This window comes from Zosterops lateralis (genome assembly GCF_965231275.1).
Source record: "Zosterops lateralis genome assembly, chromosome: 13".
In the NCBI taxonomy this organism is placed as follows: Eukaryota; Metazoa; Chordata; class Aves; order Passeriformes; family Zosteropidae; genus Zosterops; species Zosterops lateralis.
In genome coordinates, this window is record NC_139773.1 from 17,779,652 (window position 1) to 17,806,436 (window position 26,785).

At 50.0% G+C, this 26,785-nt stretch overlaps 2 protein-coding genes and 1 long non-coding RNA gene across 3 annotated transcripts in view; 1 reads left to right on the top strand and 2 right to left on the bottom strand.

Annotated features, from left to right (window-relative positions):
• Nucleotides 1-180: 180 nt before the first annotated feature.
• On the top strand, nt 181-11,163 carry LOC310914719. Its single transcript, XR_014591077.1, has 3 exons — nt 181-269; nt 3,889-4,009; nt 11,079-11,163. It is a non-coding gene; the product is annotated as an uncharacterized lncRNA (long non-coding RNA).
• SNRPA1 (small nuclear ribonucleoprotein polypeptide A') lies at nt 202-6,082 on the bottom strand. The gene is made up of 9 exons (XM_083871075.1): nt 5,898-6,082; nt 5,059-5,206; nt 4,488-4,566; nt 4,005-4,051; nt 3,198-3,300; nt 2,580-2,659; nt 1,370-1,445; nt 909-1,002; nt 202-375 (listed from the first exon to the last, which is right to left on the bottom strand). The coding sequence occupies exons 1-9, from the start codon at nt 5,977-5,979 to the stop codon at nt 317-319; spliced, it is 768 nt and encodes a 255-aa protein (XP_083727201.1). The 5' UTR covers nt 5,980-6,082; the 3' UTR covers nt 202-316.
• Nucleotides 11,164-11,447: 284 nt separating the features above from the next.
• The window catches only part of PCSK6 (proprotein convertase subtilisin/kexin type 6), a gene marked incomplete at its 5' end in the record, with an annotated part of 31,881 nt that continues 16,543 nt past the window's right edge, over nt 11,448-26,785 (bottom strand). The window contains 14 exons of the mRNA XM_083871073.1: nt 11,448-11,562; nt 12,004-12,116; nt 13,119-13,248; nt 14,511-14,602; nt 15,714-15,801; nt 16,239-16,435; nt 17,000-17,102; nt 17,691-17,870; nt 19,798-19,934; nt 20,163-20,351; nt 21,122-21,239; nt 21,714-21,817; nt 23,384-23,484; nt 24,269-24,481. Coding sequence (XP_083727199.1) covers nt 11,465-11,562; nt 12,004-12,116; nt 13,119-13,248; nt 14,511-14,602; nt 15,714-15,801; nt 16,239-16,435; nt 17,000-17,102; nt 17,691-17,870; nt 19,798-19,934; nt 20,163-20,351; nt 21,122-21,239; nt 21,714-21,817; nt 23,384-23,484; nt 24,269-24,481 — 1,863 coding nt within the window. The 3' untranslated portion in view covers nt 11,448-11,464. The remainder of the gene's footprint in view (nt 11,563-12,003; nt 12,117-13,118; nt 13,249-14,510; nt 14,603-15,713; nt 15,802-16,238; nt 16,436-16,999; nt 17,103-17,690; nt 17,871-19,797; nt 19,935-20,162; nt 20,352-21,121; nt 21,240-21,713; nt 21,818-23,383; nt 23,485-24,268; nt 24,482-26,785) is intronic.

Here is a 26,785-nt window from a genome sequence, read left to right on the forward strand (position 1 = left end):
CGTCCGGGCCCGCCCCGCTCCGCCAATCACCGCCCCGTCCGTCGCCGCCAGGAAGCGCCGCGACGCCGTTGGCAAAAGGCCGAGGGTGACGTGCGGCTACGCCAGCCAGTGAGAGAAGGGGGCCAGGCGCAAGGCAGCCAATCAGGGTGCACAGAATTCCCTCCCCGCCCCGTCCCGCCCCCGGGCGGAAAGCGGACGCGGCACCACCGGGAGAAAAAAAGGGATCGTTCGTTTATTGAACAGCGAAATGCACGAGGACGGGAACACCGGTACGGCACGGGACAGGAACGGGCTCCGGGGGAGGGCACGGCCCGGGCTACGATCCGTTCGGCACTGTGTCCTCTTCCATTTCCTCTTCGCCGTCCTCCGAAGGGCCTGAAAAGACACGTCAGTGCTTTAGGGCAGCTGCTGCAGACGTCACTGTTCTTTTCCCACCCCTCTGCAGAGGAGTAATCATGGGAACGTTTAAAAACTCTACAGAAAGGAAAATCCAAGTAGCCCCAATGTACAGGAAACTGATGCTGTGGCCAGCTCTGCAGAGCTCCCAGACTCACTGCTGTACCCACACCCGAGACAGTGATGCTCAGCACAGGTCCAGAGAGACTCTGTAATTCATCTCAAATTCATAATTTTCTTAAATAATTGGAATGATTTTTTCTTAAATAATTTGGAGTCATGGAATGCAGCAAAGCACCTTGTTTGGCCCCTTGCTCTGGAAGGAGTGCAGGTGACAGCCCTGAGCTGCACTCAAGGCCAGGCAGGTCACACAGAGCCAGGGATGTGCCCTAGAGATGACAAACTCACACTTTTCCCACCCAGCTCCCTACAGAGATCACACAAAGCATCAGGCAGCAGGGAAGAGAGGTGGATTGTGCTAGAGAAGAGCAGCAGAAGCAGAGGGTGGTGACCTGGTTTGCGCTCCCTGCCGGGGATCTGTCCCGCCTGCAGCAAACCCTTCAGCCGCTCCACCTCCGCCAAGGTCGAGGCGTTGGCAATGGCAGTCTGAGGAACAGAGAACTCAGTCAATCCCCACACCCTGTTAGTCTGCTCAGAATAAACACAAAACTCAGATTTCCAGCACTTAAGTGACACTTGACAACTTATGAAAGTTCTACTAAATTCTAGTTCTAGAAAATTCTACAAACAACAAATCGTGATCTGGCCCTTCCCTTGGATGAACTCTAAGATCAGGTTAACATTTCATTTAAGTTTTCAAAATACAGGTAGGTCAGAAGAAAACTTACAGCAAAAGAATCTAAACTAGAGTTAGGACACGCTGATCTATTTGTCTGAACAGCACAAAGGAAAGGTTTGTTCCATTTGGATCCATGACAGCTTTTCTCCTCCTCTGTTCCCCTGACATATTTACCTTAATTGCCTCCACGTCCCCTGGGGAGGGCCCAGTTTTCTTTTTGTCTGTTGGCAGACCAGCCCCTGGATTGAAGCTTCAAAAGGAAAAAAAAAAAAGACCTGTTACACTTTTTGAAGAGTAGCTGCTTCTCTTAACTTGAAATGCTTCCAAACTAGGTTTGAAAGCATTTCATTCCATCAAGTGTAGTATCTTATCTTTGTTAACAAACTGATACAGTGAAGAATTGCCTCCTTCAGAAACACCAGAAACTTCTCCTCACTGTCCCATTCCCCCCCACCTTTTCATCTGCTCAGAGGCAGAACTTAATTTTATTAATCAGGCAGTTGACAAAAGCTCTTGGATTTGGATGTTGTTGAACACTCAGCTGGTCTGGTGCCATTACAAAAGCAAGGTGGATAAACAAAGAGTAACTGAAAATGGGTTTTCTTTTCCCATGTGTCCAATGTGATATTACAACAGCCTAAAGTAAAGCCTACACTAAACTGGAATTCATCTTAAAAAGGTAACTGCTGCTGCTTTAAGATAGTCACTTGCTTATTCTAAAACTGTCACAGACATGAATCCCTTTCCACTCACAAACTCAAGCTCAAATCCATCTATTAGAGCTTTAAGTGCTAAATAAATTCAAGACATTTTTCTATTTAACCATGAATTTGGAATTGCTGTTGCCACACATGATGTGAATTCTTACTACCAAATAGGTTCATCAAAACATATCATGCACCACTGAACAATTAAACTAAATAAACATATACTGTAATAGCTTATTATAGATTTTTTTAAAGTAATAGCTTAATTAAAGATTTTCATTTGTATTTCTTCTCCTAACTACAGCAGATTTTGCATTTTATTCCCTGGCAAAACAAAATAATTAAGTTACCAATCATGTAGGAGAAAAACCCCACCAAACACAAATTAAACAATGGGCACCTCTCTGCAATGAAATAACAAAAATAAAATTAAGGTTTGCTGCTTGTTGACTTCAATGAATCCACCTTGACCAGGTTCTCTCTTTCAGAAATATTTCTGAGATGTATTCACCACCATCCAAAACTCGGGGTGCTTGGACAAGGCACTTGTGGCTCCCCAAGCTTTTGAGGCATCCTGCCAGCAGCTGATATTTCAGTTTTTCTGCCTGATACTGCACACAAAGGAAGTGGTGTTTCTGAAGGAGGCTGCCAGTGTAAATTTGTTTGTTTTATCTTACGTTTTTGCTCTCCTGGCAATATCCTTTGCAAGCTGTGCACCCCGTTTGCCCTTGAACATTTTCTCTGCCTCCTGTCGCTCCTACAGCGATACCACACACACACACAAAGTTAATTTGAGAACATCACAGTTTGCAAAGCTTTTGTCTTGGCCAAGAGAGACACTCTGGCTCATCTTCATCAGTGAAATTGGTACATGGAGACCAGATGTGAGAACAAGCAGATAAACATTGCCCAAACACTCAAAGATGTATCAACCTCATGCTCTTAAAATTAAGAGCTGTTTCCCACACTCATCCCCCACCCCCCAGAGCTGAGGGTTGTGGTGTTTGCTCATTTCTTTCTCCAGTGGTGTCTCCTACCAACACCAGAGAGACAGAAAAGAGTAACACTGAACAAAGGCACTAAAATTTAATTAAACATAATTAAACAGATTATATCCTTAACAGAATGAAACCATGAAAGAGAACAATGAGTGTTGCAGAGCCACTTACAGAGTTTCAATAAAATTTACAACTATAGCAACAAAATCACTGTTAGTGGTGAATTTTCAAGAATGCAAAAAAACCCAAAACAAAACCAAACTCCCCCAAACCTAAATCAAAAGCAACCAGACTTACTTTGAGCTTCACTTTTTGAAAATCCAGCACTCTGACCTGGGGAACTTTATGAATTAGATATAATCTGTAATGCTTCTTATTTGTTACAGGATTCCTTAGAACGCTGTGAAGTAAGTAAAGGTTATAAAGAGGCTCTTAATACAAAATATTTTAAAATACACTTGTGTTGAAATATATTAATATACTTGAAATGCATTCATGTACTTCCTGCTGTGACAGATAACAGATAACATTGTGAAATAAGCCTAGGGACAGTTCTTTGATAATATGGAAACTACAGTAAAAACTTGCACTTTAACAACTCAGTAGATTTAACTGAAGGGTGACATAAAGAACAACCTCAAAATAATCATAATACTCCCCCAAAATAACTGAAACATCACTTTTCCTCTCTGGACACTGATCAACTGAAAGAACAAAGGACAAACTGTGTTTCTTTCTGTCCCTTACAGCAAATGTAATATTGTTGACAAGTCCTTGTTTACATATATTTTAAACTATTTTTTTTTAATCAACAGATTAAACCTTTTAGGTTTAGGTTTTTAAGTTCACTTCAGCACTTGTGTATTGGTTTATACAGATGTTACGTCTCATTAACCCAACAGTCTGTCAGTGATATGAAACCTCAGACATTAATTACCAGATGCTTATGAAGAATAGAGGAAACACTGTTTATCAATTCATTTTTTAGACATAAAGGATCTGTCACAGCTCAGAAAAAGCAGAGCATTCCAGACCAAAGCAAAGGGCCAGCAGCAGAGCTCAAACACCAGAGAAAGAGAAGCTTTTCTTTTTGGGTTTACATACCTCAGGTAAGTCAATGATTTAATACTTGATAACGGGTCCAGTTCACCCTGGGGAAAGGGAGCACAGCAAGAAATTTTAAGCCCCTTTAGCAAAAAAAAATCAAATATTTTGAAAACAAAGTTCCTGAACTCATATCTATGTTAGAGATTAATTAAATTACTGCTATAATATGGTAATATATTAATTAATTTCCTAATGAATAATTAATTATATTCCTGTTAATTAATTAATAGGAAATTAAATTAATTAAATTTCCTGTTATTTTAATAGGAAAACCACTAAGCTTTGTGACTGCTGTTCCACTGCATGATGCAAATCATGTTCACCATTAACTACTGCCAAAACTGTAGGATATTAATCTAAAAAGAAAGAACCAACTATTACCAAAAGCATATGGCACTACTCTCAGGAAAATGGTTAATTAAGAGAGATGAAAACCACAAATTGTAAGCTTATTTAGCTTTATGCTGCCTCACAGCTTACCAGTTCAGCAATGTTGTTGTTGGTCAGGATGAGCTCTGTGAGGCTGGGCAGAGCCTGTTCCAGGTTCTCACCAATCCGACTGAAGAAGAACAGAAAACAGAGGTTTAAATTAGGGCAGGAATTAGCAATGGTGGAAATACACAGAGAAACACAATAACACAGAGGATCTCCCTGTGAACAGCCCAGTCTGACACTGGCAGAAATTTGGGTGAGCATCCAAAACACTTTTCTAATAAAGCTGGTGATAAATCACTGCAAGAATATCAGATGTAATGTGAAATTTAAATCCATTCCCCTGCAGTTATCTCTTTTTTGTCTCTTTATGGAGCTGATTATTGCAATCCAAAGACCCGGGCAAATCCCAAACTCTGCATCTCACTGTCCTGGCTGAGAAACAAACACTGACTTGTGCACTGAACAAGGAAGGAAACTGAAAGAAGATCCACACAGTGCTCAGTGCTGATTTTATTGGCTGAAACAAACACTCCTGCACCTCTCCAGAAAGGAAAGACACACACACCTCTGCCCCAAGAGCATTTTCCTCTGCCCCAGGGTCCCATCAGCCCCTTACCAAATCCTGTTGTTATTCATGAGGAGCGTTTTCAGCCTCCGCAGCAGGGGAAACCCGTCCAGTTTTCGGATCTCGTTGTCAGAGAAATCGATGGCATCAAACTGGTCTAGAGTGGCACCCAGATTCTCAATAACGGGGATTTTATAGCCTGGAGAGAGAGTGCAAGGCAGGGGGGATTAGATGTGCCCACAGCAGAGCAGACCAAAGCAAAGCAGAGTGTGTGGGGTCAAATCTGGATGGACCGAGGATGCTGATAAGTCTCAGACAAAACACCTCGGGACCGACTTTCCTCCACCCACGCCCAGACCAAACTCTCCCCCTCAAACCCAACAACCCTCGCGGGTTTTTCAATCTTTCTTCCTCCTCCTCAGCAAAACCACTTTTCTGGTACATCCCTCGTGCTGAGGACACATCCCACCCTCACCACAGCACATTTCCCCCAATTTCCCCTTCTTGATGGTTGGGACGAGATAATTTTTATGCTCCCTGCCAACCTAAACCATTCTACCACGCTGTGATTCACCCCCTCACATCCCCCGCAGGTTCCGAAGCCTCTTTAAGCGCTCTTCATCCCCAGCCCCGGCCACTGCAGCTCCTCCAACATCCTCCCCGCGGCTTCCCCGTCCAAATTCAGCCCTCCCGGCCACGGAAGGCGCCAGGCCTCATTGCAAGCTCCATCACAGACCCTCCAAGCCCCATCACAGCCTCTCCTCCAGGGTCTAACACAGTCTTTCCCCAGGCTCCATCACACACACACACACACACATCCTGCCCTCAGCCCTCCGCCCTCGCCCGCCCCTTCCCCGCACGGCCCCTCTCGCCCCGCGGGGCCCGCGCACCGCGCAGGTCGAGCTCCCGGTCGCGGACGGCGTTGGTGTACTGTGCCGCCTGCTCGATCAGCTCCGCCGTGAGCTTCACCATGGCGGCAATCGGCGACAAACCGCGACACAGCACAAAACAGCGCGATACAGCTTGGCACGGCAGGACACCCCGCGCCAGGCCCCGCCAGGCCGCGCCGCGCCGCCGCAGGACACCGCGCCGAGCCCCGAGCGCGTTCGGCCCGCGCAGCCGAGCGCCGAGACAGCGAGCGGCAGGGCCCGCCCCGCCCCGGCCCGCCCCGGCCCGCCCCGGCCCGCCCCGGCCCGCCCCGGCGTTCCGCTCCTCAGGGATCGGGCAGTGCTCCCAGCACCCCATCCCGGGCATTTCCTTCCTTCCTGGGCTTATACAGCCCCCCCAGCATCCCATCCCTGCGTTCCCCGACACCCCATCCCTGCATTCCCCTCCTCAGGGGCCGATACAACCCCTCAACACCCCATCCCTGCATTTTCCTCCTCAGGAGCCGGTACAGGCCCCCAACACCCCATCCCGGGCCTTTCTTTCCTTCCTGGGCTAAAACAGCCCCCCCAACACCCCATCCCTGCATTCCGCTCCTCAGGGGCCGGTACAGCCCCCCCCAGCACCCCATCCCTGCATTCCCCGATGTCCCATCCCTACATTCCCCCCCTCAGGGGTCGGTACAGCCCCCCAACACCCCATCCCGGGCATTTTCTTCCCTCCTGGACTTATACAGCCCCTCAACATCCCAACCCTGTATTTCCCTCCTCAGGGATCGGTACAGCTCCCCCACAACACCCCATCCCTGCATTCTCCTCTTCAGGGGCCAGTACAGCCCCTCAACATTCCATCCCTGCATTCCCCGACACCCCATCCCTGCATTCCTCCCCTCAGGGATCGGTACAGCCCCCTAACACCCCATCCCGGGCATTTCCTTCCCTCCTGGGCTGATACAGGCCCCCCGACACCCCATCCCTGCCTTCCCCTCCTCCCCGGGCCCGCTCCAAGCCCCACGTCTGGGCCGTGGCTCACAAACTCCGAAGGGACTTGGCTTTGCCCTCAGTAGTGCCCCAAAAGCAGCACAGATGCCACCAGAGGTTTCCCTCCCAGCTTCTGGTGTTTCCGGGCACAGATTTATCTGGGCAGAAGCCCGGGTAGAGCAGGAACTCACTTTTCATCCCTTTGGACAGAGCTGTGTTCCAGCACTTGCTGCTCCCCTCCTGATGCAGAGCCAGGGCTTCTACAACCACCACAGCTCTTGATGCTTTCCATCCATCCATCCATCCATCCATCCATCCATCCATCCATCCATCCATCCCAGCAGCAGCTCAGCCTTTGTTCCTGGACGTTGTTGCCCATAAGCACCTTCCCCCTGCAGCATTTGGGGCAGTTTTCTTTGTCACTCCTATTCCTGGTCTCAGAGGTGCTGTGATGGGCTGGGAACATCTCCACAGGACACACACCCTTTATCTGTGAGACAAAAACGTGCTTGCAAATGTCACTACATCCCCCCTAACTGGCTTTAGGAATTTGGGGAATAACTGGCTTTAGGAATTTGGGGAACAGCAAGGAAGAGCCGGGAGCAGTGCTGGGGGAGCTGAGGTGGCTCTGGCTGCTGTGTCTGGCCAGGAATTCCCTCTCAGGTCCCTGGGTCTGAGGCTGGGCACTGCCTGGCACCACTGGCAAGGGCTCAGCTGGTGGGTGAACCACAGTGCAGTGGTTTCAGTGACTGGACTGAAAGTGACATGTAAAGGGACACCCCCAGACCCCCAAAACCTCCTGAATGCCACCAAGCCACTACTGCTGGGGAAATCCTTCCCCAGCCTTCAGAGGGGATGAGGAAGGATGATTTCTCTCTCCACTGCTATCGAGGGAAGGATATTTTTTGTGAGCCATGACATTTCTGTGAACCCAGAGGATGTTCTGGGATAACAGGCTAAACGCTGCAGCCACGCTTGGCACTGCACAGGGATGGCTCTTGCTTTTCTTTTAGGAGCTTCTCAAGACATCACCCCCTGGGCACGACGCCTGGCTCAGTCCCCAGGACTGCAGTGTCAGAGCTGGCCCTGCCAGGGATCAGCCAGGCTCAGGCAGCTCCTGTGCTCCCTGCTGTGAAAACTCCCTCACTAAAGCTGTGTGGTAAAGCACAGACTCGGGTTTTTATAACAGCTACATTTGTTTTATAACATAGGAGGGAGCAAGAACAAGAGGGAGCTGTCACGAGAAAAAAACCCCAAGAATTAGCAACACTGTTGTACGTGACTCAGGCATCATGCAGCGTTAAAGACAACAGAGACTTTAGTCATTTCAGGCAGTTCTTAAGAGGAGACTCTTTCCAGGCTCCTGGAGAGGAGATCCTGCCTCTGACAAGGCCAAATAAAACGTGGACCTGTCTCCCTTAGCACAATACATCTGTTTGCCTCAGCTCTACAGCCACAATAGAATTATAATTGCAAGCAGATGGATTCTGGGTCTCAGACGCTGCACACAAGCTCTCGACAGTCCTTTCTTTGCAATGGAAACTCAAAGCAATGATTTTTAAGATCTGTGTTCCCCACCTGCCAACAGCACAATGGCAGATGGCCGTGGCTGCAGCCCCACGGCCAAACTGCAAACGAGGAGTCAGGCTGTGCTAAGATTTTCCAGAAAACAGCTATTATAAATTTGGCTTTGGTGCCAAGAGACAACAGAGAAATGAGCTTTAATAAATTGCCTAAATATGCATTTATCTTGAAGACACAGCCACTTTGATCCTCTGAGCATACCAGTCAGACTTTAATAGCTCCAAGCAAGTATTGCAACAGCTTGGAGAAATAATCTGAATTTTATTACTTTACAAGAATGATTTCTGAGGGAAACGCTGGAAGCTGATGTTGTTGCATGAATTCCATGTGCAGAATTTGTTTTTCTTTCCCTGGCAGGCTGGAAGGCAGCAGAAAGCAGAATAGAGCTGGGGACTGGTCATCTTAAATTGCATTGCCTTCCCCAGTGTGTATTTTAAGTTATGTAAGTTATGTCAAGGTGTAAGAGTAAGCATTTTCCTTTTTTTGTAGCATTTTCAGTACATCTAAATATATCAGGGAGCAGTATTTAGAAGCAGGCTGCTGTGAGCCAGAGAACTGGAAGGTTGGCACAATATTCCTGATTCACAGCTCCTGTTTTTTCACTAACACAGCAGGAGAAATGAAGTTTGGTATTTTCCAACCAAAAGGGCAGAAGCCAGGAGTGTGTCAGCCCAGTTCTGACCTCTGGTTTGGCCTGAGACTGAAGGGGAAATCCTGCAGCAAGAGAAGGAATCACTATGTGTGATTAATTCACATTTATCATCTGATGAATGTGAAGACCAACGAAATGCAAGAGCCCAGAGCTGCACATCTCTGAGAAAGCATCTTCCCTTGTGGGAGGGCTCAATTCTTTTCTTTTTTTCCCCACTTAAAAAGCTCAGTTCCAGATATCCAGGCACTACCCTGGGCACTTGGCCCATGGTTGTTGCAAAACCAACACAACAAAGAGTTCCACAATTCCTCCATTCCCCAACCACACCAGCAGCTCCTCTCCTTCCCAGGCACCCAACAGGGAACAGAGGCCCCGTGGTTCCCAGCTGCTTGAAACTGCAGTGGGGAACTGGGGGGCTCAGGATGCTCCTTGTATGAGTGGGAAAGAGGAGCAAGCCCTTCTGCCAGCTCATCCAGGATCCCCCACACAGGAGAATACACCCACCCAGGACAGCCCCAAACCCCAGTAAGATGGCCCTGGGTGCACCAGCCCAGCTTGGCACAGGGCAGGTATTCAGGATTTGAGTTTCTTCTGGAAGTCAAAGACCTTTATAACAGCAATAGTGAAGTTTTTGCAGATGCAGCTCCTCTGTTCCTGAGCATTTCTCCCACAGGTGCTCTGAGCCGAGCAGGAGCCAGGGGAGCTGCTTTGTCCAGCAAAGTAAGGACATGCAGTGCCTCCAGTCAGGGCTGCATGAATTTGGAAAAAGCACAGATTCATTCGTCAGGGGAGATCAATAGTTTATTAACTTAAAGATCAGTTCACCAAAGCTCCATCTTTCCTTGGATTTGGTCCAGGCAGGTGAGGGCTGGAGACAGTGTGGCTTTCCCCTCCTCACCTGGCTGGGGTGAGCTCTCGTGGGCAAGCCCAGGCAGGGCAGGTGTTGTTGCAGCCAAAACCAAGCAGGGATTATCCCAGCTCTGTGTGGAGCTGGTGACAATTCGTACTGGGAATTTCACTGGTGAAAGGTTTAACTCATTAAAACTATTAACAATGAGAATCAGAACATGCAGCGTAGGAAAGAGTGTTTACATACGTCTGGTGCAAAGAGTGGCTTTGCAGGGTCAGAGAGGACAAAAGGAGAAGGAATAAGACACAAAAAGATACCCCACTCCCATATAAAAAATAGTCCACAGAGAAAAAAACAAGGATTGTATAAGTTATTTTTTAAAAATCTGTAAAACAACATAGCCAAGGATATTTTAAACACAATTATATAAACACCACATGACTTACTATTAAGAGAGAGCATGAAAAGGTTTGTTTCAGGGAAAGGGTTTGTAGAATTAAGTTTCCTGGCTGGATCCCTGGAATGTCTCATTTGGGAAATGGATGCCCAAGAAAAATCACTGCCATGAACAGGAGGATTTTGTGGGAGAGAGAGGGGTGTACCCAGCGAAACAGGGGGAGGATCGTAACGCAAAATGCCAAGAAAGATTAATTGGGACAACATCTCGTTTAGAGGAAGGATTTAGCTTGTTCCAGAACTGACTTAATCAGCAATGTACAAGCAGTTCCAGGAGGGAAATACATTTCGTGGTAAGGCTGGTCCGTGTGGACAACCCCCTCCCCCCAAAACCCTACGACTCCTTGGTAGGCACACGGGTTTTGCCTGGCTGCAGTTACCTGCAGGGCAAAGCCCTGCTGGGCTGACACACCTGCAGAGCCACGTGGGGCAGCTCTGGCTTTGGTCCTCAAACCTCCAGTTATTGCCACGGCAAGAGGGAAGCAGTGACCGAGCGAATCCGAACAGGAGTGCCGGAGTTGGGCGTGGGGCCCCGCTCCGGAGCCGCCTGGTTCATCGTTTTACCTTTGTACAGAGCACAGTGCTGGCAATGCAGCTTTACATCAGCTGGCACCTGGCACAAAAGGGTACCAAAAACGAGCCAGAATCTGCTCTTTCCTCGCAGGTGTGTGAAGTCCTGCATCCCTTGTGGCAAGGGCTCCCGTCGGCTGCTCGGAGCGGGCGGATCAGTAGGATTTCTGCGAAGAACCAAGTGTGTGTACATGGATCATGCATTGGTCCCTGCTCACCAGGAGTGTTTGAGAGTGTTAATATCACCACTTGTCTGCTGCTTCCAGGCCTTGATCATTCAGGGTACGCTCCAATCTCTGCTTAACATATTGCTATAGAAACGCGCCGACAGTGATATTAAAGCTATCAAACTTACGAGCAAATGCTTGACAGCACCATGTAAACTCTCCCAAAGCTGAAAAAATAAACTTTTGTCCTAAACATTTGGCAAAACTGGGCTGGCAGTCAGTGGAAGTCCTGGATGGATGCAGCCGCTGAACTTTACCCGGCCATAAGACACGTCTGACAGCAGAACTGCACAAACAGCTTCTTTTCACAGAGCTTGTTTGATTTCACCATCTCACAGAAAGTCTTGTCAGCTGGAAGGCAGGGGTGAGTAACAAGAGAAAATGAGAGCAGATTAACATTTTAAATAAACAAACATTGCACGTAACAGGCGCAGCAACTGTGCCAGTGTTGGGGGAGACAGAATTGAAAAGGAGTCGCTTTTTAAGGGCATCTTTCACATGGTTTTAATGAAGGAATAAAGGAGCTTTGCACAGTGAGTGGGAGAATTAGCCCCAAGACTAAACTATAACGAAATACAAATGCTTGGATGTGTTTGAGCAACAGGCAGATATCCAGAAGCAATGCCAGGTGAGCCACCTGCCCCCCACAGCCGGAGCCCAGCCCGCTGCAGCCATGCCTCAGCAAGCCCAAGAGCTCCAGCACTTCTAGCTTTAAATGGTGAAGGGAATCCCCCAAACCTCCCATTTTTGCCACCAGGAGAGCACTACTGTGCTAGCAGTTCTGCCACTTACCATTGGTACACGTTTCATTTGTCACACAGGAGCCACCGAGGAGGCTGTAACCTTCCCTACACCTGAGGCAGTTTCCACTGGAGCCCTCACAGGCTGAGCAGTGGTCATCACACCTGGGGACAGAGACCTTGTTGTGGTCTGAGCCAGCACCAACACCCTAGTCAGGCCACCCTAAGTGGGCTGTCAGCCAAAAGACATCTGCTGGCACTGTGACAGACAGACCAAACCAGAGGGTGTGAAAAGTGGCAAATTCAACGCTTGAAACATTATTGAAGCCTTGGTTTTGGTGAGGTCAGCTTAATGCCCAGTGACAGCTAGTGACATCCCAAAAGCTCTTGCCTTATGGGAAGATTCAGTGGGATATGCACCTCACCTCCCAGCCATCCCAGCTAGAAAAACAGCTGCAAAGGGAACCTGTGCTGCTCCCATCCATTTGCTCAAAGTAAGAGCTCACCACTGTTCTTCCTGCCTGGGGACAGTGGTTTGTGGACACTGTGCCTGAAATCCCTGGGGAGGGATGCTGGTCCCTTGTTCCTCCCTTCTGAACAAACAGTGCAGGTGAGTGAAACCCCAGCAGGCCAGGATGGCGTTGTGTGTTCCCAAGTCAACTTTAATCCTTGCCTCTTGTGTTTGCTTTCATGAGGCTGAATCCACTCCTACTCCCCACTTAAAGCACAGAGCTCCGGAGAGAGTGGGAGCAAATTGTTGCCTCCCGGCATCTCCCTGTCTCCCGCACACAGCCCCATGCTGGGCCAAGGAGTGGGGAGCACTCCTCCAACATGGCCACAGGGCAAACAGGGCAGGTTTAATTGAAAGCTGGAATATTTACCTAAACACTGCTGTTCCTCCCACACCTCCTCCAGAGAGCCCGAGGCTGAGGCTGAGCCCCTTCCACCGTAGCCCTAAGACACCTTGGCTGGCTCTGGTGGGAGAGCATCCGGCCCCATTGCTCTGAAATCCACAGGGCAGGGGTGTGTGGGGTCCAGCCCCACAGCTGCCCTGGCTCCCTCATCTCTATTTGAATTTCTATCAAGCTGTGAGATGTTTCCAGCATTATCCTGTCATGGCTGGCAGTGCTCTCCATTGGCCCTGGCTTTGCTCTGGTGGTTCTGTACCTCTTGCAGACTTTGTTGGGCAGCCCGTGGCTGTCGGCGGGATAGAAACCCTCACGGCAGGCAGGGACACAGCGCCAGTGGGGTGCAGGGCCCTCGGGGGTGCAGGGGCTGCAGTCGTCCTCTCCTGGCCCTGTGGGGACAGGGAAAAGAGCAAAATGGCACCTGGGTGGTTTTGGAGACAGTGCAAGTGTGGCCACAGCACTGTACAGGGTGGGGGCACCAGCTTGGCTTTGTCTTGCTCATGAACAAGATGCTTGTTGTGCCACAGGGTCCCGTGCATGTGCTTGGCTCCCACCCCAAAAAACTCAGCTCCCATCCCAAAAACCCCAGCTGGGACCCAGTATCTGTCCCTCTGCAGAGCCAAGAGCTAGCTACCAGGGCTCAGTGAGGAACAGCACATCAAAATTCCCTCTGGACCATCAGCCATAACTCCTAAGCATGCACCAGGATTTGGATTTCCCCAGGGTGGAAAAAAAGATGCTGAACTGGGCCAAGGAGGAGCTGGAGGAGGAAAGTGTTCCTAAGAGGAGCTGGGAAAGCAGAGGGCCCCTCTCCAATGCCTGTATGTTATGGCTGGACAGCAAAGCTCAGTGATGGAGGTGATATCATTAAAGGGCTTCCACGCACCAAGCTTGAGAAATGGTTATGCAGGAAAAGGAGACGAGAAAAGGCTGGAAAAATAATTGTGGTGGAGTACATTCACACTGACTGGAATAAGAATTAGAAGGGAAATAATTTTCTTCAGGGGTTAAGAGCCCATTCCCTTCCAGGTTTGCCAACAAGATCAATAAATATTTTGGATTTAGACTAAGGCAATTGCCCATGTATGATAGAAGAGGTTCATGCCACTGAACATGGATTGTCTAGAGATCATATTATCATCAGATCCATGATGATTTCAAGGGCAGACACAAACATTAACAATAGAAAATAATTGGACTTGTAGGAAGCAAGAAAGGCAGGATTTAAAGGGAATGCTGAGCAACTTGAGGCATCTGGGGGAAGCTGGGAGTGGCCAGCCCAGGACCGTGGGGCGGCTGGGATAACATGGGATAACACAGGATAACACACCTCAGCTGCCTGACATTTTTATCCGCTGCAAAGCCACCTTCCATCACTCCAAGAGGGTTTTACAGCCTCCCCCGCAACCTTATTAAACTAAAGCACCTGGCTTCGGGGAGATCGAGAAATAAAAAATGGCTCTAATAAAAATGTAAAAACTCCCCTAAAAACCTTTCCAGCATGAACATATACCTCACGGGACGTGCTGGAGACTTGGGATTGCTTTCCCTCCAGCTCTGCCTCAGCTCAGGGTGGGTAAAGTGGGGATTGGCATCTAATGCACGAGGAGTTTGGGGTTTTGCATGGGATGCTGTGGGGCCAAGGACATACCTGTGCTGGCGGGGCAGGTCTCACACCGTCGGGGCTCCCGGCTGAGGTACATGGCAGGCTGGCACTCTGGCACACAGCTCTCCCCTGCCAGGCTGCCAGGAAAGCAGAGAACATTTGCACCCAGAGCTATGGGATATGGGGACTCAACACAGCCCATTCCCATCTCCTCATGCCCCAGTGCCCTATGGCATCCTCAGCCTGCAGCACAGGAGGTGTTGGAAAGCCAGCCAGCATTTTAGGAGAAATTAAAATCCTGCCTGGACCAAAGGGACAGCTGCAGGTTTCTTAATTAAGTATCCAGGAGGAAATAAAATTATTTTTTTTCCCATGGGCAGCCAGCCAGGCTCTCCTGAAGACCTTTTGCACCACTGAGGCTCCCCAGAATAAAAGGAAATTGGTTCAGCACCGTGGCTGGGCCGGTGCTGCTTCACCGTGGCAGGGATGATTTGAAGTCCTGGCTTAAAAGGATATTGGACAATAAAAAACAAGCACTGTGTGGATTATGTCTGACAAGTGCCTCCACTTGTGCTTTTCTGAGGGAGTAGATAATCTTTTGGCAGCGGGAATTTCTTTGTCTGAGCAAGCCCCACTGCTACACCGTGGCTCTGACTCGCTCACAGTGCCTGAATACTGCAGACTGCTATGGGATTTTGCTTCCATGAGCAACTGGGGATGGAAAACAGCTTCTCCCTAGTGCTGACACTGGGCTCTGTGTCCCACAGATACTGCAGGGCCAGCAGCAGTAGCATCCAGTGGTCCTTACAGGGTCAGGGCTGCCCTGCCTGCACCTGCGGTGCTGGAAAAATCACTGTCCTGTACTAGCTCCCCTCAACAGGTACATCAAATAAAATTTTCAGCATGGATGAATCTGAGGAAAGGGTTTCTGCATTTGCAGGGGGATTCTCAGCTGCTTGGAGCAGCTCAGGCTGGTACCAGCTCTACACAGCATTTACCCACCACCCTGGAAAGAGCTGGGGAAAATGAATTTAAATTTAAATCACAGTTTTCAGCTAAGAAAGGGACGCTAATCACCACCTTTAAATTCCCAGACCTCCAGCACACTGCACCACAGCTGCAGCACTATGGAAGCAGGATCTCTGGTCTTGAACTTAATTCACTGTCCAATTTCCCATCAGTTTTCCCAAATTTAAACCACAGGTATGAGTGCTGCAGGTATAAACTCCTCCTGTGCTGGTGTTTTACCTGAATCCCTCTTTGCATGCAGTACATTTGTCTGCTTCGCCGACACATTTTTTACAGCTTTGATGACATTTCAGACAGCGTTTCTGACCTTTCAAAAAACAAAGCAAAGCAGGGAGAATAAAATCCGGACAGTGATTTGCAAGCAGCAGTCAGAGCCACAAAGCCCCACTGCACCCCAGCACCACCTCCCCAGGGGGGAAAGGCACATCCCTCCCCAACAGATCCCTGCTATTGCAGGTGACCTTATCTGTCACCGCTTGCTAAAAAGAAATATGCTTTGCAAGCAGCCAGGATCATTAATTACAGCCTTCTAATTAAGAGCTTTGAGTTGAGCACCTCTGCTTTGCACAACCCTCCGAACACCCAGAGGTTTCCCTCCTCCCTTCACTGTGCAAAGTGTGTCAAGAGGGAAATTCAAAGCCAATACTCAAGGATCAAGGTGCGTTCTCCACCCATGGCACTTAAAATAGAAGCAACCCCTGCACATCCTCATGCTGCAACTTGCAGGTGATAAACAATCCTTACGTTCCTCGGCGTAGAACCCAGCTGGGCACAGCAGCACACAGGTGCCCATCTCGGGGTGGTGGTAAAGGTTCCTCTTGCAGGCTGTGCACTGGCTGGGTCCCCTCCCCACGCAGCGCTCGCAGCCCTTGTGGCACCGCCGGCACCTCCGGGCGCCGTTGTCACCGAAAAACCCGGCAGGGCACGAGCTCACACACATCCTGGGGAGGGAACAGGCAGTGCCTGGGCTTTGGTGCCAGCTCTGGTCACCTCCTGCCTCAAGCACCCACCACTGTCCCCTTGCCTGCAGCGTTTGGGGCGTCCCCAGCCTTGGCTGCACTTTGAGCTCGTTTGCTTCTTGTGATTTAGAGTGTCTTGGAAGCCTAACTCTAAGTCAGAGATGGGGACTCTCTTGTCCCAGCTGTAGATAAAGTTTCCCCATGCCATCCCAAGAGACTGAGGAGTGGAAAACCTAGTTCCTGAAGTGATTTGCCAGCTCAGGTGGCTGTCCCTTTCATGTGGGTGACCCCAGCCAGTGGAGCTAAAGCTTCTTCTCCAACATGATTATGTGGCCAAGATCCTCCAGGACTCTCCAGCTCCATGCCCCTCACCCCACTGTACCCTAATTCAGGACAGGGATCCTCACCCCTCCTCCTCCACCCCTTTAATTTCTCATATACTTCTTTTTCTGTGCAAATACCTACCACCCACAGTAACCTGTGAGACCTGAGGAAAGGTGCTGCTGTTGCCTGGGGACCCCATGGGGACACCCCACCACCCCTCACCTGCCAGTTTTCATGCTGCCCAGGCTGTAGTGGATGCAGTTCAAGCACTGGTCGGCGTTGGGGCCATCGCAGCCCTGGTCACCACACTCAGGATGGCACGGACCTGAGGAGGGAGAGACCAGCTCAGTGTGGGAGAAGCTGAGCACCCTCCAGGCACCACTGCCAGGATGCCCTGAGCACACTTTCCCTGAATCAGTGGAAACCTGGACCCTTCCCTCATCTTATTCTATGTCCTATATCTATTATATTTTAAATTTTATCCTATCTATCTTCTGGAACTGCATGGCTTTGGGTGCTTGTCTTTCCTGCAGCTCATCCTTCCCAGAATGAATCCCACCCAGCCATCCTCTGGCTGAACACTGGTGCAGGAGCAGCTTTGAAAGAGGGACCTGCTCCTCAGGGAGCAGCAGAGACACCCGCCCCTGCCCGTGCTGGAGGAGGGAAGGTGGGCAGAGGAGCTTTTTTTACCCCTCAGAGAGCTGCACCACCAATTTGTGGCCGGGACGGGGCATTTTCCTGCCTTCTAATTTCACCATCCTGCTGCCCCGTGCTGGCCACAGGCACTGCTCCTCCCAGCCCGCCTCAGCCCCAGGCAGGATCAGGCCTCGTGGCTCCCCCAGTTTTTATCAGGGTTTTCATTTCCCTGGGTACACCCTGGGGGGAACAACGTGGCAGCTCAGGCAGCACTTACCTGCGTACTCCTCCTCCTCCTCCACCACCTCCACCTGGCTCTGCAGGAAGGCAGCTCTCGATGGCTCCATCTCTGATGTTGGCACTTCCAGTGACCTCCCCCGGGACTGGGGCCCACTCAGGGCAGTGTAGGGGTGTTCCCCTGTCCCATAGAAGATGACGCTCCATTCCTTCAGCTTCCCTGTGGGGCAGACACAATGTCACCCAGCCTGCTCCCTGTCTCGCCCATCTCTGGGGGACCCAAGTTTTGGGGGAAGCAGGAGGAGGATGGACTGGACCATCAGGGTGTCACCACTGGCACAGCAATGCAGAAGCAAACAGTGAACACCCCCAGAAATGTTCATGAGCTCCTCAGCTTCCAGCCCACACAAATGCAGCTGTTTAAAGCACTTACAAGGGATTTTTAATTCCATAACTCATCTGAGGAACCGCAGCATCACCACAGTCTCCGAGTCCAACGCTGGAGAGAACCAGTAATTTTAAAAGCTCCACAATAGAGGATTATTTCTGTCTGACAAAAGCCACCCGGCACACACTGGATTATTTCTTGCTGCTGTTGCTCCAGCCATCTCTTTGCCTGACACAACAGAGGTCTGAGCTTGGCATCCCCCAAAACACTTTAGTGCACCTGGTGAGACTCCCCCAAGGCCTTACACCCACACCAACACCCTCCCCAAGCCACATGGCTTTGGGGAGAGAGTCCAAAAATGCTGCTGCTTCTTTCCAATGCTGTTTTTCTTCCAATTCCCCATTGATGCGAGTCACTTCATGCCTGCAGCGTGCTCGGCTTTAACTCCTAATCCCTGTGTTTCCAGGAAGGGCTTAAAATTTGCAATACCCAAATCCCTTGGCTCTCCCAAAGGCATGAGAGGACACACCTGCTGCACTGAGCAAGGCTGGTGTGGAGCCTGCAAAGGGTCAAGTCCTGGCAGCATCAGCTGGGGGAGCGCCTTTGCCAATAGAATTTGCTTTAAATATAAAATATCCCGTGTGAGGAAAGCCCAGTCTGCACAGGGCTGATGTGGGGGTGCAGCAGTACCAGTGACATGACACTCATAGTATTAAATTGATATTAAATTAACAAATTTAGTGGTACTAAATACCCATTTCTGCTATGAGCTGGGAGCATCTTCCCTCTTTTTCCTCTCGCTGTGCCCTCTCTGCTTCAAACCCAGTGCAGACTTTTTTGAGGGGATGACTTAATGCACTCATTTTCATTCTGTTTTGCCAACCCCTGATGCCCATCGGGGGCTCAGAAACACCTGCCACAAACTGTAAATACAGGGGCAAAAGCAGCTCTGTGGGCGCTTTGCTGCTGCTCTCAGAGTTCAAAAGATTTGGGGTGAAGGCAGCAAAACAGAAACACTCTCTGTGCAACGCACCCCCACGTGCACCTCCCGCCAGAAAGTAGCGTGGGAGAAATTTTTAATATACTCCTGGCTTCCTATCAATGATTGTGTGGATTTAACACCCCCACAACACACGCCAGCCCCAGGCAGGATGCTTCACATCCCGCTGCCCCCAGCCAGCGAGGCGGCCGCCGCTTCCCGGCGGGGCCAGATCCTGCCCACATGGCTCCTGTGCTGGGAAGGGGTCAGGGAGCAGGGGGCCAAGCTGGGGAGGGGGGACACAGCAGGGTTGGGGACATGCAGGGGGCCAGGCTGAGCCCAGCCACCCCCCACCAGCGTGGTGGCAGTTCAGGGAGGTTGTCCATCCGTCTACAGCCCAAGGGGCATCATCCCCTTGCGCCGTTGCACAACCAGCCCACATGCCAGATGTCCCAGCAGTGAAGCAAAACAAACAAACAACAATTACAGCTCTTGGGTTTCCTCATTTTGACTCATTACAAGTTTAATTTTGGAAACCTGGCGCTCGGGTGCAGCCAGTTTACTGCTGCTGCTTCTGAGAGAAAACCAGCTTCCAGCTCAGCCAGACCAGCAGCTTCCTGCATTCAGAGCTGACATTTCATTCTCATTTTTAAAAATCTGGGCAATATAGTTTTGCTGGAGACCATAAAACTCACAGCAAAATTTACAGCCAAATGAAGCAGCCTACAAAGGGTTTTGGGAGCAAGAGGGACTGACTGGTGGGCACTGGGGGATCCTTACCTTGCACGGCGGGGTTGCGCACTTGGGACGGTGTGTCGTGGATCTCCAGGGTCCACTCCCCCGCCGCCCGCTCCCCCCAGCAGTGGACAGTCATGAACTCCCAGCCCTTGAAACCTTCATTGGAGTTGTCAAACACCCTGCAATGGTAATGCCACCAAGAAATGTGACTTTGAACGTCTTATTTTATCAGGAAAGGTAGAATTGAGGATTTTACGGATTCTTGCACGCAGACACCTTTGCACCAAGCCCTCCTGCAGCTGAAACCTGCGCATGCTCTCCACTTTCCCCCCAAAACCCAAGGAAACTTACAGCAACCCCTTAAAAGAGGATGCTGCCCAGCCCAGACATGCCCTGGCTGCTCTCACCTCCTGGCGAGGAGCTGTGACCGTGTCCCGGCTGGAGAGATGAGGCTGATCTGGAGGTCCCCCCGGCGAGGGTGGGCGATGCTGAGCCTCACCACAACATGCTCCAGGTACAGGACATGCTGGTCCCGCTGCTCAGCACAGGCATTGCTCAGGGTGCTGGCACGCAGCACATGGTCAGCTCGGATGTACCTGCCAGAGACAGGGCACAGCGTCAGGACAGAGTGCCCCTGGCTCCCAGGCATGCATGTCCTGTTAAGATTTGAACCCGGTCTCCTGCTGCTTCACAGCAAAAATTATCTTATCTGCCACTGCAGTTCCCAGTGTCCTAGCACGGGAATTTGCTGAATTGCTGGATGGTAACGAGATGAGTTTGAAGTGTTTCGAAGATCTATGCCTTATGGGCTGCAAGGGCGCTGCTTTATTATAATTACGAGTGCAGCGCTCCTCTTTGGGCTGTAATTAGTGTCTGTATCAGATAAATAGCTTCATGAACACACTTGGCTCTGCACTCATTCCTGTTTTGCATATGCAAGTCTCTAAAAGACTTTTCTGATTAACAACTCTCTTGCTCTACAGCCAGGCATTGGTAAATGAGGAGTGTCCACTTGGTCAGATCCCTGATGCCCCTCTTCACCTAGGAGGGATTGACCTATCAAGGATGAGATGTGAACTTGGACTGAATTGAAATTCAAAGAGAACCAAGACACTGGAAATTTGGTAATCTTTGCAACAAATCACCAGTTTTTGGTGTCTTCCAGCACATCACTGCTCACATAGGACTCAGCAGGCAAGGTGGGTTTGGTCTCTCACTCAAGAATTCCCTGCTGATCACTTGTCTGGGAAGCAAAATCTTGCAAAAGGGAAAAAAAAAATATCACCCACAAGCAAAGCTGGCCCTGAAGAGCCCCAATGGGACCTGCACTTCATCAAGCCATAGGTACAGACCCCACAACACTCACTTGGGCACTCTGTCCAGGCTTCCCACGCAGACGTGCTGGGGAGGAACCATCTTCCACTTCTTGGCTTCTACCACAATAGCGTCAGCATCCACCAGCCCAAAGCCATATAGATGGCTAACTGGAAAGAAAGAAGACTCAGAAACCTTCAGCCTTCCCAGCAGGGATCAGGAGCTCCTCCTCAGTGCTTGGTGGAGCACCCTCCAACCATCAGGGAAGGTGTGGAGTTGACCCCATTGGGGTATGAGGTGTTTCAGCACATGGAGCTCACCACCCTGTCCAAGTTACACCCTAAATCCACACTGGCACCATGGAAAACCCACTGCTGGGAGCAGCGCAAGGAAAACAGCAAGAAACTACAGCTCAAGAGTCTCCACCAAACAAGCTTTCAAATCTCCACCAAGCAAGAGTTCCAAGCATCTCATCCCATGAATAACCGCTCCCTCCTCCCTCCACTTAACAGCGTCAAGTTAGGAACCCACAATTAACTTGATAGTGGCCACCCACGGTGAATTGTCCCCATAAGTGAAGCTCTGGAGACCTTTATTTTCCCTTGGTTGGCCGTTCTTGCCCTGCCATCCCCACGGCCTCTCACCTTTATGCCCTGCTCCGTTGGTTTTCCAGTCGGGCGCTCGCAGGTGTCCCGGCCTTGAGGTTTTCACCAACAGATGCTGGACGTCCCTCCAGGTGAGCAGGGGGCTGCAATGACATATGGCTCATGGAGTGGCTCTGCTGTTCCCAGTCCTCCCAGCAGCAGCAGGTACCCCACTGAGTTAAAAAAAAAAAAAAAAAAGAAAAGAAAAAAAAAGCCACACCAGCACCCCTCTTTCCTGTTAGAAAAAAAAGCAAGAATTGCTGATTTAAATGCTGACACCCTGCCACCATTTGAGGTGTCCCAGCAGAGTGGTGTGCCCCAGGAAGGGATGTCACACGCCCAGGGGAATTGCAGGATTTACTCCTGGATAAGGCTATTTAGCTCTCAGTCTCTAGGGTAGAAATGAAGCAAATTAGGAAGGTTTTCCCCATTTTTTTGTAGGAGACAGGGAGCAAAGCACATCCTGAGGCAGGATAGTGAGCTCAGCAGTTTGCTGATACACAATGCTGAGCAAACCTTCCCTTTATAGGAATAACAGCAAAAAAATTGCTGGAAATAAAACCTGTGTTGTTCATTAAACAGAAAAATTAAACCCAAATTGCCTGTACCTCCCCGGACTGGGTTTGTGTGTTCAGAGTGCTGGACACTGAGTGCTCTGTGCTTCTGAGCCCCTTCACGACCCCAGCTCAGGGATATTGCTGGAGAATTTTCCCTGCTTTACTTACAGCCAGTTGTTCAGCATCTCAAGCTGGGATTTATATTGCTCTTGAGCAACATTTAAAGAAAGAAATTCAATTTATTTTCTCTTGTCACAATGGAATGCCTGAGCACCAAGCTCTGGTAGTTAATGTTGCGGTTTATGGCCCAGCTAAACAATTCAAAAATTACATCTAAAGCTTTTAATATATTTGTAATGAAAACGGCATCTCCGGAAATGCTCTCGCCCGACCTGGGTGTTGGGATTAAACCAGAGGAGGAGGAATGGAGCCACAATCACCATCCCTGGATGAGAGTGCAGCGCTGCCCTGAGGCTTATTCTTATTCCCAGCCTTAATTTTATTTTCACTCCATAAAAATAATAATCAGCTCATGAGAAGGCACTCCATGAAGCAACACAGGGGTGCCCAAGGGCTGTTCCTGGGCTGGGGGACCATGATGGAACCAGGATGGGACCGGGATGGGGACAAGAGAAGAAGAGCAGCTTGTTTGAACCTGGAGTGTGTCGCTGGCAATAAAGTCCTGTGAGTTTTTGACATTATGAAAAAGTAGTCCTTTTCTCCCAGAAATGCAACACTTGCTGAAAACCATCACTTCTGCTGACATTTCCCAATGTCTGTGATGTTTTCTGACTTTTTTTTCTTTCCAGGAAGTATTTATAAAACTCCCATTGGAGCTGCCTGTCAGCAGTTTCAGTGCACCTACTGAAAAGCCTGACTGATGTTACCAACCCCAAACTTTTCAACAGACGGCAACAAGTGAAAAATTAAATCAATAAAACACCTGTGGGAAGATCAGATTCGAAACAACACCGCCAACCAGAAAGGAGCGATTTAAAATAACTTTGTGTCATTTTGGTCGTTCCAGAGGAAACAGAACAGCCTTGTTTCTTTCAGGTTTTGCTCACCAGGTGCTAAATGTGGGAACATTTCTCCTGAGGAGGTTACACTTACTTTGCCTCCAAAGCCAAGGCGATGATGCCCGCGACCATCGGGGCGGACACGGAGGTGCCAGTGTGGCCGTCGGTGCAGCGATGCCGGAGATCCGTGGTGACCTATGGAGAGAGGAGCTGCAGCCCCCAAAATCCTCCCAGCATGGGCACTACCCCATCCAGCACCCCAGATTTGCTTGGGATGCTGCCAGAGAGGAGATGAGCCTGCTGGTACCCAGCCCCTGCCACGACTCCAATGCTGTCGGGAGCACAGAGCCCCAAAACTGGGCTGCAGATACATTTGGTGCATGAGAAAACACCCCTGTACTCGTATTTTCCTTTGCTCAAAGGTGAAAAAACTGTTTGAAGGGGGGAAAAAAATCAGCTGGAGGAAAATGTGGATGAAGCAGTGTGAGCTGGTGTGGGTACACGTCCAGGGGTGCATGTTGAGCTGGGCCATATTAAACACTTTCTTTAAAGCCTCCAGCTCCTGGTCTTGGACAAGAATTGCCATTTGCATGGCGGGGGGGAAAAAGCCATTTTCAGCTCCAGAAAGTCTCAGCTCCCAGTTTGGGGCTGCCCCACCCCTGTTAAAATCTTCCATCCCTCCCCTTTTTTCTCTCTCAAGCTAAAAATCCTCAAAATTCACTATTTTTGAAAAAAAACAAGATACAGTAAGCAAGTACTTTGGGGAACAGGTAAATATTTACACAGGTATTTTTGCAAACCTCCAGCCCTTTCACCCATTTACCAGGGAAAACATGACATCCCTGAGCAAAATCCAGAGCAAAACCTACTGCAGAGCTAAGGACAACGCCTAGCTCTCCCAGCTGAGCCATCACCCAGCCCAGCCACACAGAAAACACCCAGGGGATGCTGCCCCACTCAATGTTGGGATAAAACTCACAATTTTCCGCTCATAAAACGCCCCGCTGCTGTAGGTGGTGGCGAGGGTGGAGGCACATTCCTCCAGGTACCAGGGCTTGTAGCCATTCTCGGTGGTGCTGCTGATGGAGATGGTGTAGATGCTGTTGGTGTAGCCGTCACAGGAGCAGTAATCACCCTCTCTGCCGCCGTTCCCCGAAGCCCAGACGAAAATGGATCCCAGTCCCTTGCGACCCTGTGGGCACAGAGGGGATGAAGGGTTAGAGGAGGTGTTTGCCCAGGATCAGAGGCCATTCTGGCACAGGGAGGAGGGGGTAAGTCTGATTTTTGGGTGTTTGGTTAAGGTGGAAGGATGGGTCCCACCCTGCCCAGCACTCAGCCCCCTGCACCAGTCCCCACACGTGTTCCTTGGCTCAGTCACTCCCAGTTTACAGGCAGTGACTCCCCAAAAAGGATAGGAGAGCCTTCAGCAACAGAATTTTGGCATTTTCCATGGGGGAAAACATCTTGGGTACTCAAAATCCCTGGACCAGGTGCTAACACACAGCATGATGCTTTTAGGGATGGTCCTGCAGGAAGAATTGGCAGGGAACCCCCAAACCCCAAATCTCTCAAGCCCACAAAGCCCCTCACGAACCACCCAAACCACCAGAAACCTTCTCCCAGCCTATCCTTTAGGTTTCTTTTGCTTGTCCTTTATTTTTTAAATCCCACCCTTTTCTCCCCTTCCCATCACTTGGCTGGAACCTCAGATGGAGCCATCCCCACTGGGTACAGCTGTGGGATCCCACTGGGAACTGAGGGGTGTGCCTGCTGCCCAGACCTCCCTGGAGCCAGGAGAAAATCCCACCTGGCAGCAGCAGCCATGGTACCAAAGAGGGGCCCCTAAAGAAGCCAACACCACAGGAATGAGCCTCACTCACTCCTTCATCCAACCCACTGCCAGGACACCCAGGAATAACCCAGCCCTGCGCGGGTTCACAAGCAAGGTGCCGACATCCCAAAAAGGAGGATTTTTGGTGATCCAAAAGGGTTAGGGGCAGGAAATGAAGTGGCTGGTTCTCTTCCGTGCCCTGTAAGGCAGGGCTCTCCAGGGAGGATGGAGTGCTGCCGGGCTTGGCAGGCGATGGAAGTGGTGGAGCAGCCCCATCCTCCCCGTGGCTGCTCCTGCCATGGAGAGATTTCGGCGCTCGCCTGGGCAGATCTGGTGTTTACCTCCCTCCCACTGCTCCGTGGCAGCTTCCTCCACAAAAAATAATAATAACAATAATAGTAATAATAATAAAGCAGCTTTGCTCTGGAGGAATTCACCGGGATTTATTGTGGGCTTTAGGCGCCCGGGGGGAGCGGGATGGTTTATTACCTGTCTCGCCTCCCTCCTGGGGCAGAGGCTTTCTGAGCTGACCCTGCCTCTGGATACACAGTCTAAGTCAGGCTCTTTCCTTACTTTATGAAAGTTTTCATTATCTGGGCTGCCTCCCAGCCAAACTGGGTGGGTATTTCCCTAGCAAAGATTAATAGAGCTGTCTGGAGCTCTGCAAGAAAAAGTGCAATTGCCAAGGGAATTACTGCCCTGCTCCGCATCACAGAGAGCTCGACCCAGCTTGCCAGCCCACCAAGCCTGCTGCTGGCATCTCCCATCCCACTTTCCAGGGTTTCCTGGATCTGCAAAGAGGCAGCATCCCAGCCCACACACTTGGCACAGACAGTGTCCATCCAGCTCGCCCACACCAGTCAAAACACCTCCAAGGATGGGTCCCACTGCATGCAAGCCAAGCTTTCCCAAATCACTAATCAGAGGAATAAAACCAGACGTAATTGGCCAAGCATCTGGAGATGTAGCAATGAATTTGATTAGGATCAGAAGACTGGGAGCCCAGACCTCCCTTTCATCCCTCATCCCGAGCGTTGCACCCACGGGACCCAAGAAAGGCTCAGACCTGCTCCAAACCCACATCCCCACGCTGCCCAGGCAGGGCTGCACTGGGGGAAAGTGGGTTTGGAGACAGCATGGGCACATGAGGACATGAACAGGCGCATGAATGACACTACAAAAATGCACAACTAACACCTGACAGCGTTTCCTGGCAGAGCAAGAGCTCACCCACATATTGCAATTCCTTCAGATTGGAAAAATCCATTCTTTCCCTTTGCTCTCAAACAAGGAACAATCAAGATTTCTGTAAGCAGACCCCAAACATCCAGCTTCTTAATTTGCCATCCTCCTAAGCTAATGCAGTGTCGGTGAGGGGCTCCTGGCTGCTATAAATCCTGAATCTGGGCATCATTTAGACCAGGGAATCCCTGACTAGCCAAGCTGGGGCTGATCCAGCTCACCCCAGCAGCTCATGGGTTGACTGTGGGACGCACAGCATCTCCTGCTTCCACAGCACTGCAGGGCCTGGGTATTTGCCCAACAGCACTCCATGAATGACCAGGATAAATATCCCCTCGTTAGCTTGGGAACTAATAAAGTGTGGCTGGAGGAACAAGAAACAAGATGATAAATTACCTCAGCGCAGTCCTATCACTAATAGAT

Bases quoted from the DNA above. Each gene is read 5' to 3' on its own strand.
- SNRPA1 (XM_083871075.1), bottom strand. From the start codon at position 5,979: ATGGTGAAGCTCACGGCGGAGCTGATCGAGCAGGCGGCACAGTACACC. The intron at 4,052-4,487 runs GTAAGCTGTGAG...CCCTTTCCCCAG, and splicing joins ACAACAACATTGCTGAACTG to GGTGAACTGGACCCGTTATC. The intron at 1,446-2,579 runs GTAAGATAAAAC...TTCCTTTTGAAG, and splicing joins ATTGCCAGGAGAGCAAAAAC to CTTCAATCCAGGGGCTGGTC.